Source organism: Misgurnus anguillicaudatus, chromosome 20, assembly GCF_027580225.2.
Source record: "Misgurnus anguillicaudatus chromosome 20, ASM2758022v2, whole genome shotgun sequence".
Classification (NCBI taxonomy): domain Eukaryota; kingdom Metazoa; phylum Chordata; class Actinopteri; order Cypriniformes; family Cobitidae; genus Misgurnus; species Misgurnus anguillicaudatus.
The window spans coordinates 29,386,324-29,402,863 of NC_073356.2; the positions used below are offsets into that span (position 1 = coordinate 29,386,324).

The 16,540-nt window shown below is 36.4% G+C and overlaps 2 protein-coding genes across 3 annotated transcripts; both read right to left on the bottom strand.

The window, feature by feature from the left end:
• Nucleotides 1–1,561: 1,561 nt before the first annotated feature.
• On the bottom strand, nucleotides 1,562–3,920 carry LOC129455755 (fMet-Leu-Phe receptor-like). The gene is made up of 3 exons (XM_055220522.2): nucleotides 3,783–3,920; nucleotides 3,068–3,569; nucleotides 1,562–2,120 (listed from the first exon to the last, which is right to left on the bottom strand). Exons 2-3 carry the CDS (start codon nucleotides 3,566–3,568, stop codon nucleotides 1,656–1,658), a joined length of 966 nt encoding a protein of 321 aa, XP_055076497.2. The 5' UTR covers nucleotide 3,569; nucleotides 3,783–3,920; the 3' UTR covers nucleotides 1,562–1,655.
• Nucleotides 3,921–8,580: 4,660 nt separating this feature from the next.
• LOC129455260 (formyl peptide receptor 2) lies at nucleotides 8,581–16,194 on the bottom strand. Of its 2 annotated transcripts, XM_055219934.2 has the most exons (4): nucleotides 16,018–16,194; nucleotides 14,619–14,757; nucleotides 10,539–11,067; nucleotides 8,581–10,371 (listed from the first exon to the last, which is right to left on the bottom strand). In XM_055219934.2, exons 2-4 carry the CDS (start codon nucleotides 14,693–14,695, stop codon nucleotides 9,859–9,861), a joined length of 1,119 nt encoding a protein of 372 aa, XP_055075909.2. In that variant the 5' UTR covers nucleotides 14,696–14,757; nucleotides 16,018–16,194; the 3' UTR covers nucleotides 8,581–9,858. The 2 variants fall into 2 exon arrangements, with proteins under 2 accessions (XP_055075909.2, XP_055075910.2); XM_055219935.2 differs by lacking the exon at nucleotides 14,619–14,757 and having other exon boundaries at nucleotides 16,018–16,191.
• Nucleotides 16,195–16,540: the final 346 nt, after the last annotated feature.

Genomic DNA, 16,540 nt, shown 5'->3' on the forward strand with positions numbered 1-16,540 from the left:
GGCATCACTTTTAAGTTTGAGGTGGGAACAAAAAAAAACTCAGAGTTGTCTCGAATGCATCCTTTAGAGACCTAAAGGTGCAGTGTGTGAATTTTAGGGGGATCTATTGATAGAGATAATAATAATATAGGGTAATATAATATAGATAACTATGTTTTCAGTGTTGTGTAAATACTTAATAATAATAAATAAAGAACTGCTATCTTTATATTACCTCAGAATGACCCATTTTTATATCTAGATACACTGCGGGTTCCTTTACATGGAAGTTGACATTTTGCACCCTCATGTTGCATGTAGCCCTAAATAGACAAATGCTTGTCACTATGTTGTCTCAGACGGCTACATGTTTTTTCCTGTGGTGGCTACCGTAGATTTATGTGTTTGGGGGTGATAGCGGTGGTTGCAATTTGCAATTTCACCACTAGATGGCGTTAAAATCCACCAACAGCACCTTTAATGGAAAATAAGTGTTCCAAATATATTTCATTTATTTTTTCTGCTAGTTTATCATAATGAAATATATAAAGTGAAATGATTAAAATTATGTTTACATGTTGTCTTAAGTAAGCATTCTTTTGTGGCTCATGTAAAATATGCTTATATCGCCATCACATACATTTTTATTACAAATTAAAAATGCAAATTAACTTTGGTTAAATATTGACTCTGACTCTGGTATTTATATGGTATTATTAGGTATTTACTTAGGGTGACCAACTGACCATACATGCCATTTGTCCAGGATGCGTCCTGGCCAGGATTCTGGAAGTCGTATTTGTCAACCGCATACGTCATTGAGGTTTTTACATCTCAGTTAAAAACACAATCATTTTAGTTTCATTCTTACCTTAACTGTCGCGGCTGCTTTTATTTTGAAATAGAGCCTGAAATAAAAAACCTCGATGACGTACTGTATGCGGTCGACCAATGCGACCCGTCTCTGTGTAATTATTAAAAACAACACATTTTGAAACAACACAAAATCAGCAGAAAATGACACATAATGTATTAAAAGCATAACACAAAAAGATGTGTAAAAAATTAACACATGCTTTCTAAGGGGCCAGTCACACCAAAAGCGCTTATGGCAGTTGCAGGCGCCTTTTTTGAATGATATTCTATGGGCAGGGCGCGTTTGCGCGCTGTTTATGCGCGCCGAGCGCCTTGCGGTTTTTTGCCGCGTGCCGCGCAGGCGTTTTTTAAGGAGCGCTGAGAGCGGAGAAGCGCCCGACGTCATTCGCGTCTTTGCATTGTCCAATCGAATGAGGGGAGAGGCGGGCCTTACGTTGTGGTGAGGGAAGTTTACAGTTGCTTTGAAGAACCGGACTCCACTCGCTCACTCTCTCCTGCGTGTTTGTGTACCTCAAACCCTCAAACAAGGTCAGAGCAAGCGCCCTCTTTTTAAAGTTTCTGCTAATATGACAGTTAACAGCAAAAGAGCGCTCACGTTTCAATATTTGATTGAAAGACAGCTGACTTGGTGGTTGCTTAGCAATATGAAAAGCCGCGTCGCACTGCTCTTTTTTTTTAAAAAAAGGCAGTGCGTCACGCCTTGCGTTTGCAAGCGTTTAAAGCGCTTTTGGTGTGACTGGTCCCTAGAGTGTATGGTCACCCTACAGTACTGTGCTTATGAGATGAAAAATGTCATGCACTTAATCTTTAGGTGTTTGATAAACTCTACCAGCACAGTTTAACTGTCCCTCCATAGTGGTGTCCTGGGACAGAGCTTGGCCTTCTTCAGTAAGAGCTCTGTGAAAAATCCCTAACAGGCTTTGATTGCAGCGTTGTCTGAGTTTCAGTCCCGAGCAGAAGTACAACATTGGGTTTACACAACTGTTAAAATAGGCTAAGTTTGAAGTCATATGCTGTCCTAACTTTACAGCCGGGTGGTTTTTATTTATCATCTTAACAAGACCTAGGATGTGATAAGGTGCCCAGCATAAGAAAAATGCAAAAACCAATAAAGCGAGAATCCGAAGAGGCCTTGATTTGCCGGAGATTCTTGTTCTGCGAATCCCAACAGCAGCCAGTGTGTAGCACATGAAGATCACCAGGAAAGGAAGCAGAAATCCACAAAAGAAGCGAATGTAGTAGTAAACGTACTTTGCTTCTTCTCCCTGCAGTTTTGAGATAAATAGAAATATTAAGATTGTCGGTCCTTGCGTAACTAAAATCACTAAGTCAAAATTGTAAAAGGCATTCAATTTTTTTTATCTGTTTAGAATGCAGAATACAGTCATTTATTGTATAAGGTAAATAAGGCTGTGATACATTATATTGGGGGCTTTTCTAAAAAGTAAAACGTTTAGAAGATATGGCTTTATTAAAGGTAGGGTAACAGATTTGATCCTGAAACATTTTTTGTTATGCTGGTTAAAAGTCTCCTCACATCCTGATAGCAATCACTGTGTTAAGTTGTTTAAATGTATTTGTAGAAATTTATGTCATCTGTGAAAGGCGTAGGACCAAAAAATGTTCAAGAAATTATAGATTTCGGTCCGAACGGACGTTTCCTTTTTTGTCCCTCATACGCAAGCGTAATTTGAATGCCAACCGCGCAGCGAGTCCACGCAGAAACTGCAATTCATCGACTGGCCACTAGAGGCTGGCTCCAAAAGGGAGTCAATTCCCATACTTTACAGCAGGAAATAATACGTTAAAATGTATTTTTGGTCTATATAGCTAATTTTCCCCCTTATGATAACTGTGAGGGGTGTGAATATTTTTGTAACTCATCTGTTTAAATTATGTTGTGCCTCAAATTTCTGCATAATTAAGAGCGTGGCCAATTGAGTGACAGGTGAACAGCCACCTCAGCTTCACCCATGTCCCATTCAATTCATTCAAATCCTGTCTTTTTGCATCTTTTCATTGGCCTGTGTACTATAGCAACAAATGGGTTCTGCACAATGAAACTCTTATTAAACTGGTGAAGATGCAAATCATGAAACTTTGACCAATCAGCTTCAAGGACAGAAACTATCAGTATTACAATGAATATTATGCAAGGTGGTTAATGTACACTTGCTTAACAATTCAAGCATATACGTAAAGCTGTTCTGACCTTAAGTGAGCACTTGCTCACGTTCTTCTTGTCAGGGTAAACTCCCCGATACACCAAGAATGGTGAACTGAAGATCAACGCCACAATCCAAACCCCCAAACTGACCACACGTGCAGCATATAATGTCCGTCTTTTCTTGGTAAACACTGGGCTCCACACGCAGATCGCTCGATCCACGCTGATGACAGCCAGATGAAAAACACTGCAGAACATGTTGGCGTGCTTGACAAAGGCATTAAACTTGCAAATAAAAAGTCCAAATGGCCAGTGGTCAAAGAAAATGTGTCTTATGAGCTGGGAAATTTGTACCAAGCAGAAGATCAGGTCGGCCACGGCAAGGTTGATCAACCACACGTTGGTGACGATGGGTTTCATACGGATGCCGGCCACCCAGATGACCACAGAGTTTCCAGAGGTTCCTAAGAGAATAATGATGATGTAGACGACGATGTCCAATGTAGTTTTCCCATTGTAGGTTCTGACAGTTGTATTGAAGCTCATTCTAAAAGCAAGCAAGATACATAATTTCTTTAGTAAACCATCTATATAAAGATCCAGCCTTCTTAAACTCATACGTTTTATAGGTGGTTTATACAGTTACATTGTATATTAACCAAACATTGTTTATAACATTGGTTGTATAATGTTTTTTCAAAGATGTGAATTATAAACAAGCTGGTAATGAATTAGCTGGTATATGCTGTGATGATCTTACCTGTACACAAATGTTTGTTACTATTTAGCCAATACTGAATAATCTTCTGAATGTGTCTCTGTATTAAAAGATAATTGATACGGCAGTGTTCAATATAGCAGCATCTTTTGTTGAGTCATCCAGCAATCTCTTTTCTAACAGGAAATGGGAGGAGAATGTGTCCAAGCATTATAATCATAATTATTATTTTATATACATTTACATAATACCCTTCATATACGTTTACTTAGGCTATCTAATTGAGGACTAACACATCATTTTAACAATCAAGAACATTCAAACTGTTCCCTAATGGAAATTTGTTTACAAAAGTTGTCATCATAAAATAAATGACAGATGTTCAGTGAATAATCTCAGTGTTTAAAATCAGAACAGGGCGACCTCTGGAGGTGAGGATTGAGACTTTAGGTTTAAACATATATATTTTTTTAAGATGCAACTTTTTTTGTTACAGCCAGGATGTGATTAGGGGGGTGTTGGGGGGGCTGACGTGATGGGTTTAAAACAAATTAATTAGTGAAAAATAGTTTGCATTGCTTTGTATCTGTAAAGAACATATAAATAAAAATTTGCTCACCCCTAAAATGGGTCATACTATTGTGAATGCATCAGTGCACAGGAGGCTAAAGACAGAAAAGTACTAGATATTGGTCTTGTCCTAATTCTTGCGTCTGCGGTGTTGGCCACTTGCATGCAACAGGAAGTGCACAAGAATGTCCCAAGACTTCAAAATGGTGAAGAGCAATGCCCTTAACACTCTGGGGTCTAAGGGGTTTTGAGGGCCCTGGAGAAGTTTTGACATGCACTGACATTTGTGCTTTTTTCAGTTGCTTAAAAACATAATAATGGCAAAAGTCTTATAACACTGCATTCAGCACAAACTGGGCTACTATATTATATGATTAACATATATGTACATGTTTGTATTTTTGAGAGAAAAATGTTTATGCGTGGTTTTTGAAAAAGCTAAATTTTTAAGTGACCGATATAAGTCCACAAAACCCATACTAAACATGTTTTCCCAAGACTTTTCAAAACAAGATCTAGTAGTCTAGAGTTTTTTCTTTCAAATGATGTGAAAATCATTCTGCTTACTCATTCACATAAAACAATATATTGATTTACAATTTCAAAGTCACTTTTTGGTTAGGAAGGCAATATGCAAGGAGGCTGGAAGCTCTTGAATAATCTGTGATTGACAGCTGAAAAACAAAACACTTACATAATGAGCTGCATAATGAGCCTTTAGGCAGTAAGACGACGCCATTATTGTTACGTGTTTGTTCGTGAAAGCAACACAAAAGAAATGCCTTCCCATGCGTGATCCTGTGTTAAATAAACTTACTGTGCAGAGATATACGCGAATAAACAAGCTTTTAGATGTGTTTAGACACGTTTTAATACAAAGTGTGTCAAATATGAGGCATTGTGTGTTTGTGTGTTCATTTGCCGCCGATCGCGTCTGACGGAAGCATAAAGAAAACATTCGCGTCTGGAGAGTAAACAAGTAGATGTGATGTTTGTAATCGCATCTTTTATAAGAATACCACAAAGCGTGTCAAATATGAGGCATCGTGTGTTTGTGTGTGCATTTGGACATCGCGTCACACCGACGAAGCACACACACTCGCGTATGTCTGGAGATAACTTTATTTACAAGTAGATGTAATATGAGGCATCGTGTGTTTGTGTGTGCGTTTGGACATAGCGTCACACCGACGAAGCACACACACTCGCGTATGTCTGGAGATAACTTTATTTACAAGTAGATGTGATGTTTGCAATCGCATCTTTTATAATGATACCACAAAGCTCGTCAAATATGAGGCATCGTGTGTTTGTGTGTGCATTTGGACATCGCGTCACACCTACGAAGCACACACACTCGCGTATGTCTGGAGATAACTTTATTTACAAGTAGATGTGATGTTTGCAATCACATCTTTTATAATGATACCACAAAGTGCGTCAAATATGAGGCATCATGTGTTTGTGTGTGCGTTTGGACGTCGATCGTGTCTGTTTGATGAAGCACACACACTCGCGTCTGGAGATAACTTTAGTTACAGTCACGAGTAAACAAGTAGATGTCATGTTTTCAGCACTCGGATTAAAACTCAACATAGCACTGAATGGCTACAGAGACGGAGTCTCCATTGACTGGGGTTGACTAATGAATATGGATGATCTCTGCTCTTCTCTTCAATGGAGCGGGGCGTGGCTCATTATAATGCAGGAACGAGAGAAATACGGTACATCTCCCTCTTCTAATACAGTTTACAACGAATTACAATATTTGTTTTCGATTTCACTTACATCATTTAAAAGCAGACATAAGCTTTATGTAGACTTTTATCTTTTGTTTCTATGACATGTATTCATTAAGTTACAGTTAATTATTCTGACGCGTTTCAGAAAGGACTTCACTGAGGGAGAGAGAACAAAACACGCATCATGTTTATTTTCTTAAGTTCATATTTCATTTCTTAAGTTTTATCAGTTTATCAGTGAAATGGTTAGAATTAACTTCACTTTCATTTTGAAAAATTGATAGAGTACAAAATAGTGTTTGTTTAATGAACTGAAAAGCATTGTATGAATTGCATGAATTATAGCATTTAAATTGTTGTGTTCATGTACTACAGAGAGAGAGAGAGAACAAGAAATATTTCAATTATGTATTTAGATCAGTGACCTTAAAAGTTCATTAAACAACACAAATCATGAAGGAATGGGGACATATTATGCAAGGAACGTGAAATAGAGGAAAGAAAACATAAACACAAGGTCTTTGTTCCGCTCTTAAGGCTGTGTCATGAGTTCTTGACATTTCTGTCAGGGGATTTCTGACTGTTTTGAAAGAGTAATAGAGGAAAAGTGAAACAGATTAACTACAGTATTAGTCATTGAATTAAACTTTCAATTAATTGAGATCAATTCAGTTGTTGAAACAATAGAACAAGATATTTTAGCTGGGAAACATGCTAAGCACATTAATGTGTATGTTACACTATAAAATAATAACATATAGGCCTACCCTAGTCCCAAACTGAATTCATGTTTGAGCTTCCTTAATTTAAAGACATCTTGCACTGATATTTCCTATATTGCTGCCATTGTTTTGTCTCAAGATGCACACAACTTTTTTTCTTAAGGAATGTTTGTAAAAATTAAAATGTCCTAATATAACTAAGGCCTAGTCCTGGATTAACCTAAACCCTTACCAGAAAACTGCCCCATAAACACAAATAAACAAGATTTATATATACACATAAAAACACATAATAATTATTAAAAAAAACATAATAATGATAAAAACACATTTTGGAACATAAGTAAAATTCACATGTATTTTATTCAACACTTTAAAAGAGTAGTATTTATGGATGGTTTTCTAGAAATTGAGAATGGAAAGTGGAAGGAAATATACATATTTTTTTGACCTGACTTTCTCAGAAACCAAATTTTAGACACCATTTAAAATACTATTTTGAGGAAGTGTTTCTGCTTGTTCTGCTTGTTAGTCTTTCAAAAGAAAAAAAAAACGGCTTTTGAGACCCAAACTTAACTTCCAGTAGACTTTTGCAAAGAATCAATAACCACAAAGTACTTCTAGAGTACATTGTTTCTGATAACAAGCAAAATAAATAACCAGTAAATTACTAAGTTCAAAATCATAGCTGAAGCGTATCAACCATTAATGTTAAACTGATCTAACGTTATTGTGTAAAATGAATGTATAGACGGTTTCATCGGACGCACGTGCGCTGACGCGATACACGTCTGGATCCAAACTTTATTACCGGCTTCGTTTTTTTAAGGGTCTGACTAGTTGCTTAACTGATCTCTTGAACAAATGCCTCGTCGAAAATAACAAATGTTTTGGTTTCCTGGGTAATCTATGTGTTGTTTTTTTGCTTGTTATATAAATAAACTAAAGAACTTTGTTATTTATTCTTAGCGGAGTTTACCGGAAGTTACGTGCGGACCACGACAGCCGCTTGTTTATGTTGTTACTGCTGAAACCATTTATACAATGTTAGCTGCGGATCCTTTAATTCTTGCCTGGCTGCCAAATCCACACAATGGTGATCCATTCTTTTAGAAACGTTTTTATTTTCCACCAGGTATTTATTCTAAAGGTCCGTTTAGGCACTAGCCAGACCAATAAAAAAGCACAAACCAGAAGTAACTTCGGGCTTGGCATGTAACTGTGGCAACAATCTTCAGTGTTGCCAGATAGAGCTGATGATTTTCAGCCCATAAGTTGTCAAAAACCTGCTAAAACGCAAACCAGCTTTACTAGACTTTTTCAAGATAATTATGTTTAATTCATAGTTTAGCCTATATTTTATGTCTTACTTCATATTCCATTTTATATAGACATGTGTGTGACACTATTTTAACTATTAATGTCTGTCACCCTTAGAAATGAAATACATCAGTATCTTAATACTTTCTAAAATACTCAGACCTGGTACCAACAACCATGCCACGCTCAAAATTGCTTAAATCACCTTTCTTTCTCATTCTGACATTCAGTTTGGAGTTCAGGAGATTGTCTTGACCAAGACCACACCACTAAATGCATTGAAGCAACTGCCATGTGATTGGTTGATTAGATAATTGCATTAATGAGAAATTGAACAGGTGTCCCTAATAATCCTTTAGGTGAGTGTATAATACAAATGTCTGAAACCTGCCAAATCGATCCCAAATCCGTCTAAATGTTTTTCTACCTACCTAAAGGCATTTTTACCCGCAAAATTTAAAACCAATAATTCAAGGTAAGTCAGAATGAAGTCAAACATCACAATTTATTAGCCAGGTAAGGAGATCATAATTCAGAATTCAATTAACAATCCAACTCAAATACGAAGCATAAATCAATAAACAGCTGTAATCAAACAAAAACATTGCATACCTGGCAAAAAAATCTGGCTACAGAATAGTAAATAAAGTAAAATAAAAATACATGATGTATTCAAAGACACAACATCATGGGGTTCACTTCTAAATATAGAAAATCCCCCTGAACCCCTTACAAACTTTCCTTAAATATCCAGAGAGAACAAAGCATTGTAATAATTCCTAATAATAATAGAAATTTGATACTGATTGTGAATTTAGGGGCTGTAACTAATCTGCATACAGTGGGTGATTGGTTTACAAGTCTAGGGTGGGAGTTGTCTTCCAACATTAAGTGAAGTTTGCTTACTTTATTGTTACATTGAATTAAGTTGTCATATGACTGAGACCATTGTACCACTTGCACTGAAACCGTTTTGAATTATATCAAACAAGACCAGATTCAAAGATTAAAGGTGCTTTGAGACAATGAGGAGAGGGGGAGACGAGAACTCTTTGAGAAATATTTTTAGATGTTGATTCAACAGGAATGAATTGTTTTTAGAAAATGGTTCTCTCTGTATTTAGTCATTTGGTGTCAGTTTTACAGCTGCCTTTTGTCAGGATTTGACACCAATCTTACAGAATCAGCACAAAATAAAGGACATAAAATTTATGTTAATCAATGATAATATTTTGAAGAAATATTGTAAAATACAGAAATGAAAGTAATAAATGAGATCTAATGTCAAGCAAACATAAAAAAGTGATTATACATTGATCTGAGCATAGCATTATTAATTAAATAACAGTAAAGAAATTGACAACATTCAAAATAGAGCAAATCAAAAAAACATTAATATTCAATAAGCATCTGCAAGATCAAATATGATGACTAATATAGTAAAAGTCAATTCCTGACATTAATAATAAGACATATCTGCAAAAAAAGTATCACATCACATCTTGCTTGGATATTCTATTTCGAAATTGATGGTGTGAATGATATAAAAGAAATGAGAACTGCATGAGTGAAAAAGCTCATAAAGGAAGCATGAAAATAAATCTTTCAAGTGTTATTTACACTTATATCAAACTCTGCATTTAACAACAACCACAAAAAGTTTAAAGCGCAGTCAACAAAGAGTCTTTGAAACATTTTTGAAATGATAATAAAGTATAACTGTTATGAAAACAGTCATAGTTCCTTCAAAGGTGAAAAGATGTTTTAGACATTTGTCCCACCCTCGGCTATGTCTCGAACTATGCTTTTAGTCTTTGGAATGGAGTTCGAGTTTTCTTCAATGGTGCCCTCTTGAGACTGCACTGTCTGGCCATCTTCCATCAGCGCCCTGCGATAAATCCCGGACAGACTTTGGCTGAAGCGTCGCCTAACATCCAGTCCCATGCAGAAGTACAGCAATGGATTTACACAGCTGTTGAAATACGCCAGGCCTTTGGCTATGGGCAGGCCAATTTTGACTGCGTGGCTCTTTTTGTTCACCATTTTGGCGAGCAGCAGGCAATGGTAGGGAGCCCAACATACGAAGAACGCACAGACCAATCCGGCGAGAATACGGAGAGGCCGCGATTTACCGGAAAGCCTTGTTCTTCGTATTCCAACGCCTGCTAGTATGTAGCAGCAGAGAATAACCAGGAAAGGTAAGAGAAAGCCACACAAGAAACGAATGCTGTACAATGCGTTTTTTGCTGTATTGTCACTCTTTGATGATTCTTTCACCTGCAAGATTTTGGAGAAGGAAAATGATGAATGGCAGTGATCCACATTTACAATTCATATAGGGGGGTATTGTAGTTAATTATAACGATTTTCTAATTTTATGTTGACAATACAGTGTACATAATTATTTATTTTTATGCAACATGTGCAATGTAAACGTATATTACCTCCAGTGAGCACTTGCTCAAGTTGTTATCGCTAAGGTACACCTCGCGATAAACAAAGTATGGTGAACTGAAGATCATCGCCACAATCCAGACCCCTAAACTGACCACACGAGCAGCACATAGTGTCCGTCTTTCCCTGGTGAACACTGGGCGCCACACGCAAAGCACTCGATCCACACTGATGACGGCCAGTAGAAAAACACTGCAGAACATGTTGGCGTACTTGAAGAAGCCATTAAACTTGCAGAGAAAGACTCCAAAAGGCCAGTGGTCAAAGAAGAGTTTCTTGAGAAGCGATGTGACGCGCGTAAAGCAGAAGATCAGGTCGGCCACAGCAAGGTTTACCAACCATACGTTGGTCACGTTGTGCTTCAGACGAAATCCGGCCACCCAGATGACCACGGAGTTCCCAGTGACACCGAGTACAATGGTGATGGTGTAAAGGACAACAGTAACATTGTCCATGATTGCATCAATGTCCACTGAAGTCTCCTCATAATGAGTTGTAACTTCATGATTGGAGGTCATTCTACAATTAAGATAAAAAAGTGTGTGTGAAATTGACTTGCCTAACATTAGCAAAATGAAGAAATTAGCATTGCATTAATGAACAAATTAATGTTGGCTTGGTCTTGCGTAGCCAGACATAACATTTTGCAGGCGAGACGTCTGAGTCTGAGACTAACGTTGGCTTAATGTGTAAACAAGTGTTGGGACATCTCAAAAATCTTACTTCATCAGGTTGTCTCACTTTTATTTTTACAACGCACACATACACTCTAAAAACGGATGTGTTAAAAACAACACAATCAGTGTTAGTTTTGGGATGACACATAATGTGTAAAAATGAACACTTCCTTTCTTAGACTGTAAGAACCCGATGTACTGTATAAAAACATGAGAAAGACAGGGAACCACTTTGGAAATAATAGCTTCATATTGTATAACCCTATACAGGGATGTGTGTTTATTGTATAGCTAAAGTCATATTTTGTGATTTACGTTAGTTTTCTACATAAAATCACACAAATAACATTCTGTGAAAATATAACCTTAATATTGACATAAAATTTAAGTGATGAAATCAAATTTTGATGCTCCAAATCTCAAAATTTGATTTTGAAGGGTGTCGCACACCGGCCGCACAGCTCAGCGTTGCACCGCGTCAAGTTGCGTCTAGGACAACTCAGAGGTATTGTAAACCGGAAGTGCACATTAAATAGTGCGAGCTTCGTCAGATAGCGTCTACTTCAAAATGCAAAATATATGTTAGCAGCCAATGTTAATACTTAATGATTTGGGACAAATACAGTATGATGTTATTTAATGTTAAACTATGTGAGTGGCGCTGTGTGGCGCGATAGGGATTTGGGCAACTTCCTGAGTCACAGCTGGGAGTCGCGGACAGGCGCCACCTGGCGGCGTTGGTGTGCGTATACTCATAGAAAACAATGTGTTCGATTTTTTTAGAACGCACGGCCGGTGTGCGATCCCCTTTGAGACTTCAGCCTGGATTTCACAGATAGGGTCACTTTTAACTATTACTGCTTAGGCATTTGCAAATCATGTGGTTCTGCAAACCTGTAAGGCAGTCGATTGTTTAACGTAATTTCTTAAGTTAAAGTTACATAACGATATTGTTGATATGACATTTTTTAAAACGTATATTTTTTCTTTGTGATGAAATCATTTTCAGTAAAAATAAAATGGCATCGTGTACTTTGACTTGATCAGTGGAAACAGAAACCTCAACCACACTGTAACCATTTTAAGGTGGTTACACCTAAAAACGAAAGTTCACCTGCTGCCTTATAAATGTGAGTTGAAATGTGAGTTTGTTTTGTTTCAACTCACAAGTACACTGCAAAAAATGACTTTTTTACTTAGTATTTTTATCTTGTTTTTAGTAGGAATATCTAATAATTCTTAAATCAAGATGCACCTCCTCAATGAGCAAAATGACCTATGAAAATAATATTAGTTTTTAGACAAAAAATATACAATTTAAGTGAATTTCTGCTTAAAACAAGCTAAATTATCTGCCAATGGGGTGAGAAAATTTTACTTGAATTAAGTGTTTAAGAAAAAAGAAATCTTATTTCACAAATTTTTTTCTCACCCCATTGGCAGTTAATTTTGCTTGTTTTAAGGACAATTTCACTTAAATTGTGTATTATTTGTCTTAAAACTAGACTTATTTACTTAGGTCATTTTGCTCATCAAGAAAAAGCATCTTAATTTAAGAATTTTTAGATATTTCTACTGAAAACAAGACAAAAATTACTAAGTAAGAAAGTCATTTTTTGCAGTGTAGTATAAACCATGTGTTACATTGAGTTTATCTGTTTAATATCTAAAACTTGCCATGATTATTTGACGTAAAGAGTAGTTAGTAACTGTGTTTTACAGTGCATGGCAACTTTTATAAAAAATCATTCATTAAAAATAACTTTACATACAACAGAAAACGTCATACAGAGCAACCCAGTCTCACGGCAAGTCGTGTCACAGCAACGAAAATTTTGATTAATTTATTCGTGTTTGAAGACACGAATTACCGCTGTTTTTTGTGCCTCTGGAGACGAATGTCTTTTTCGTCCTTCCCAGAACAAATTTCTGTCAATGGCTGTTCGTGTCTGTGGCACGACTTTCTTTGTCGTGTCATTTTATATTTTGTTTTCTCGTTGTTTTCTATTTTTTGACCATTGTCGCTTGGGGTTTGGGTTAGAATCACTTTCTGCGACTTACTAACCCAAACCCCAACTCTAACCCCAACTCCAGGCGAGAATAGTTTTAAAAGCGGACAAAAACATGTAGAAACCAATGCAAAAAATAACATCCTAACACAAACCCGGAATCTAACCCTAACCCCAAGCGACAATGATTTAAAAATAGGAAACAACGATGAGTCGATAAGTCGTGCCACAGACACGAACAGCCATTGATAGAAATTCGTGCTGGGAAGGACGAAAAACACATTCGACTCCAGAGACACGAAAAACAGCAGAAATCGTGTCATCAAACACGAATAAATTAATCAAAATTTTTCGTTACTATAACACGACTTGCCGTGAGACTGTGTTGCAACGAGACAACAACAACAGCATATATAAAGAAAACAAAACAGTAATCTTAAAAAAATACTACCCACCAAAATGAACATCCCACAGTGCATGATGGGAACTTTTCAAATCTTTGTTAAATGTAAAACCGGTGAAGCAAAAATCCTTGTTTGCTTAGGCTAATTTTAAGTCAGTATACGCAAAATAATAAATTACACAGTTAAAAACCGAGGTGCTAGAACTATTTTTGGTTCACTAAAAAACCTTTAGATCAAAGTTTCTTAAACTTTACATCTTTAGAATCTAAAGAGCTTTTATTTACTTTAAAAAAAACTTTTATGCAACAGAAAGGTTATGTTCGGGCTACAGTACTTTAAAGGGCTTCTATCCACCTGTTGTTGTTTTTTTACGTAAATGTGGGCGCCGCCATCTTTGAGCTTTCTTGTTGATGACTTCCGGTGAGCCACTACAGCTAATGGTAGTCTATTGCGAAGGACACAAGTGTACCGATTTTAATGGGCTGTTTAATGTTTGTAATGAAATCCAGAAAGGCCGACATAATTTGTGCAGTTAGGGGTTGCCATAATAGCTAATACAAAAATAGTTAATCTCTACAAAACATTGGTTTTAACCATAATCCATGCACAAGAACTGAATGTGTATGTGGCGCACATGCACTCATGATCTGTATTTACAAATCCATCCAGTAAAACCTTTCATTGAAACCAGTAAACAATACAATAATTGTTTAAAAACAACTAATATTATGCTGAAAAAATATGCTGATTTAGCTGATTTATTTATTCTGCTATTATATAATATTACAAAAATGCGATTACAGTACAGAATATATACGACATAATCTGCTTAGTTAATGTTTATAATAGTTCGTAATGTGTTTGGGCGTACTTTTGTTATGTTTTAAATGAAAAAGCGATGTAATGTTCATAAAACGAAAACAATACTCAATACATGTAGTAGTTTAATATGTTTATTATGGTTTGTTCAAATAACTTACAATGTGTTGAATGAGAAAGATACTGCTGACTGTGTCGGACCGTGTGAAGCTCGATGTGTCGCCATAAACAAGTCCATTAAAAATTGCTGTTTAAAAAAAACTCACACCAGAGGGAGAGTTGTGACATTTTAAACAGCCCCTGAAAAGTAAAAAACACGAAGTCTTGGTAATTCCAAGTAAAAACACTCAACTGACTTTCCCATTGTAAAGATACTGGTATGTCTCTGTGCTTTTATATTTGTGCATTGAAGACCCGTCACCTCCGATCAACAACACAAAATGATTGAATCTATCTTCATATATCCAGCCACTTCTTAATTTCATCCTTACACTGGTTCATACGTGGCAGGTGTAGTAAATATTAACTGTTTAAATCATGTTTTATGCGTGCTCCCTCTACACTGTTTTCTACCGGCTGGCTATTGAACCGGAAGTCTCGCACAAAGAAAGGAAATATATACCATCACTTACTTGCGCTTTATATTTTAAACAGTGTATATTTTATAGACTTGCTGCTACTGTATCAGACATTTTTGTATCTTTTCATGTGACAATAGCCATACAGTTCTTACTCAGAGACTGTTTCAAAAATATCTGTCTGGAAAAAGCCGTGAACCTTTCACCTTCAACAAAATACAGAAGTGGAACAAACGCTGCATTTTTGGTGCTACACATCTGCATCTTAAAAACATCAATTCCACCTGATTCATGCATTAATTTTACTTTTATTAATCTGCCCTTTACTAACAATAACAACCTTATGCTTAGAGTCAGACCGACACTGTAACATTTCATAAACTATAGCATCCATCCATAAAAATAACTATTGCCGTTTAGTGAGCATCTTAAGTGTGTTCAAAGTTTAGTTGCCATGCGAGTTTTGCAAGCCACAGTGCACATTTAAATAAAAGTGATGTAAGCAGTTGTCTGGCAACCAAGAGGTACCATTATGAAAAAGAGGTAGTTTACTTACTTCAAAGCAATATACTGGATCAGATATGGATTTTTAATTACTCTGCTGACTCATATACGGTCACTATATCTTATTTAAGTAATATGGTACATCAGGGAGTGCCAAACCGTGCTTATATTTTGATAAGAAATATTCAAATAAGCATATTGTTAATGTTAACCCTGCTCTGTAAAATCAGATGTCTGGATGTTTTTGCTGATAATGTTAAAACAGTAAGCAGAAGCAAGCAGAAAAACACACAAATAAGGAAGGCGAAAACAAAAACATGAAAACTGACAGATAAGTTTCAACAATGGAACATTGACAAATAGCTTTTGTTTATTTATATCAATTGACATATGTGTAGGTCTAAGTATGTGGATTGTTGTATAGGGCACAGCTTGCAATAACGTGTTAGTTCAATGAAGAATAAAAAAAAGTTCCTACCTGAACACACTGAATGATTAAGAGTCTCGGGGAAATCACCACTGCATTATGATTTGTGAATGTGTCCAGAATAGTTGTTTGAATATTGTGTTGTCACTAACGTGTGACCACTTCATTCACCTCACACTCTCTCTCTCTCTCTCTCTCTCTCTCTCTCTCTCTCTCTCTCTCTCTCTCTCTCTCTCTCTCTCTCTCTCTCTCTCTCTCTCTCTCTCTCCAATTCTCTATCTGGTCATTAAGTATCCTCTGTACAGACGAAAATAAGGGGGACAGGAAGAGAGGGAGGAGACATGTGAACATGTGAACAAACTCTTATGTGAGTGTTGGTGGTTGACAATGTGGCCTTCTAGGCAAAACCCAAAAACCCACTTTTCCATATCTGAATTTTTTTCTTATCTGGTTCTTGTAAATGTGCTTAACTAATGGCATAATTTGTTTGTTTCATAAATATTCACTAATATGTTTTGAATTAATTTAAAGTATTTTCTGCCATGACTAAGTTTAAATGGCCTTATGGAAACTC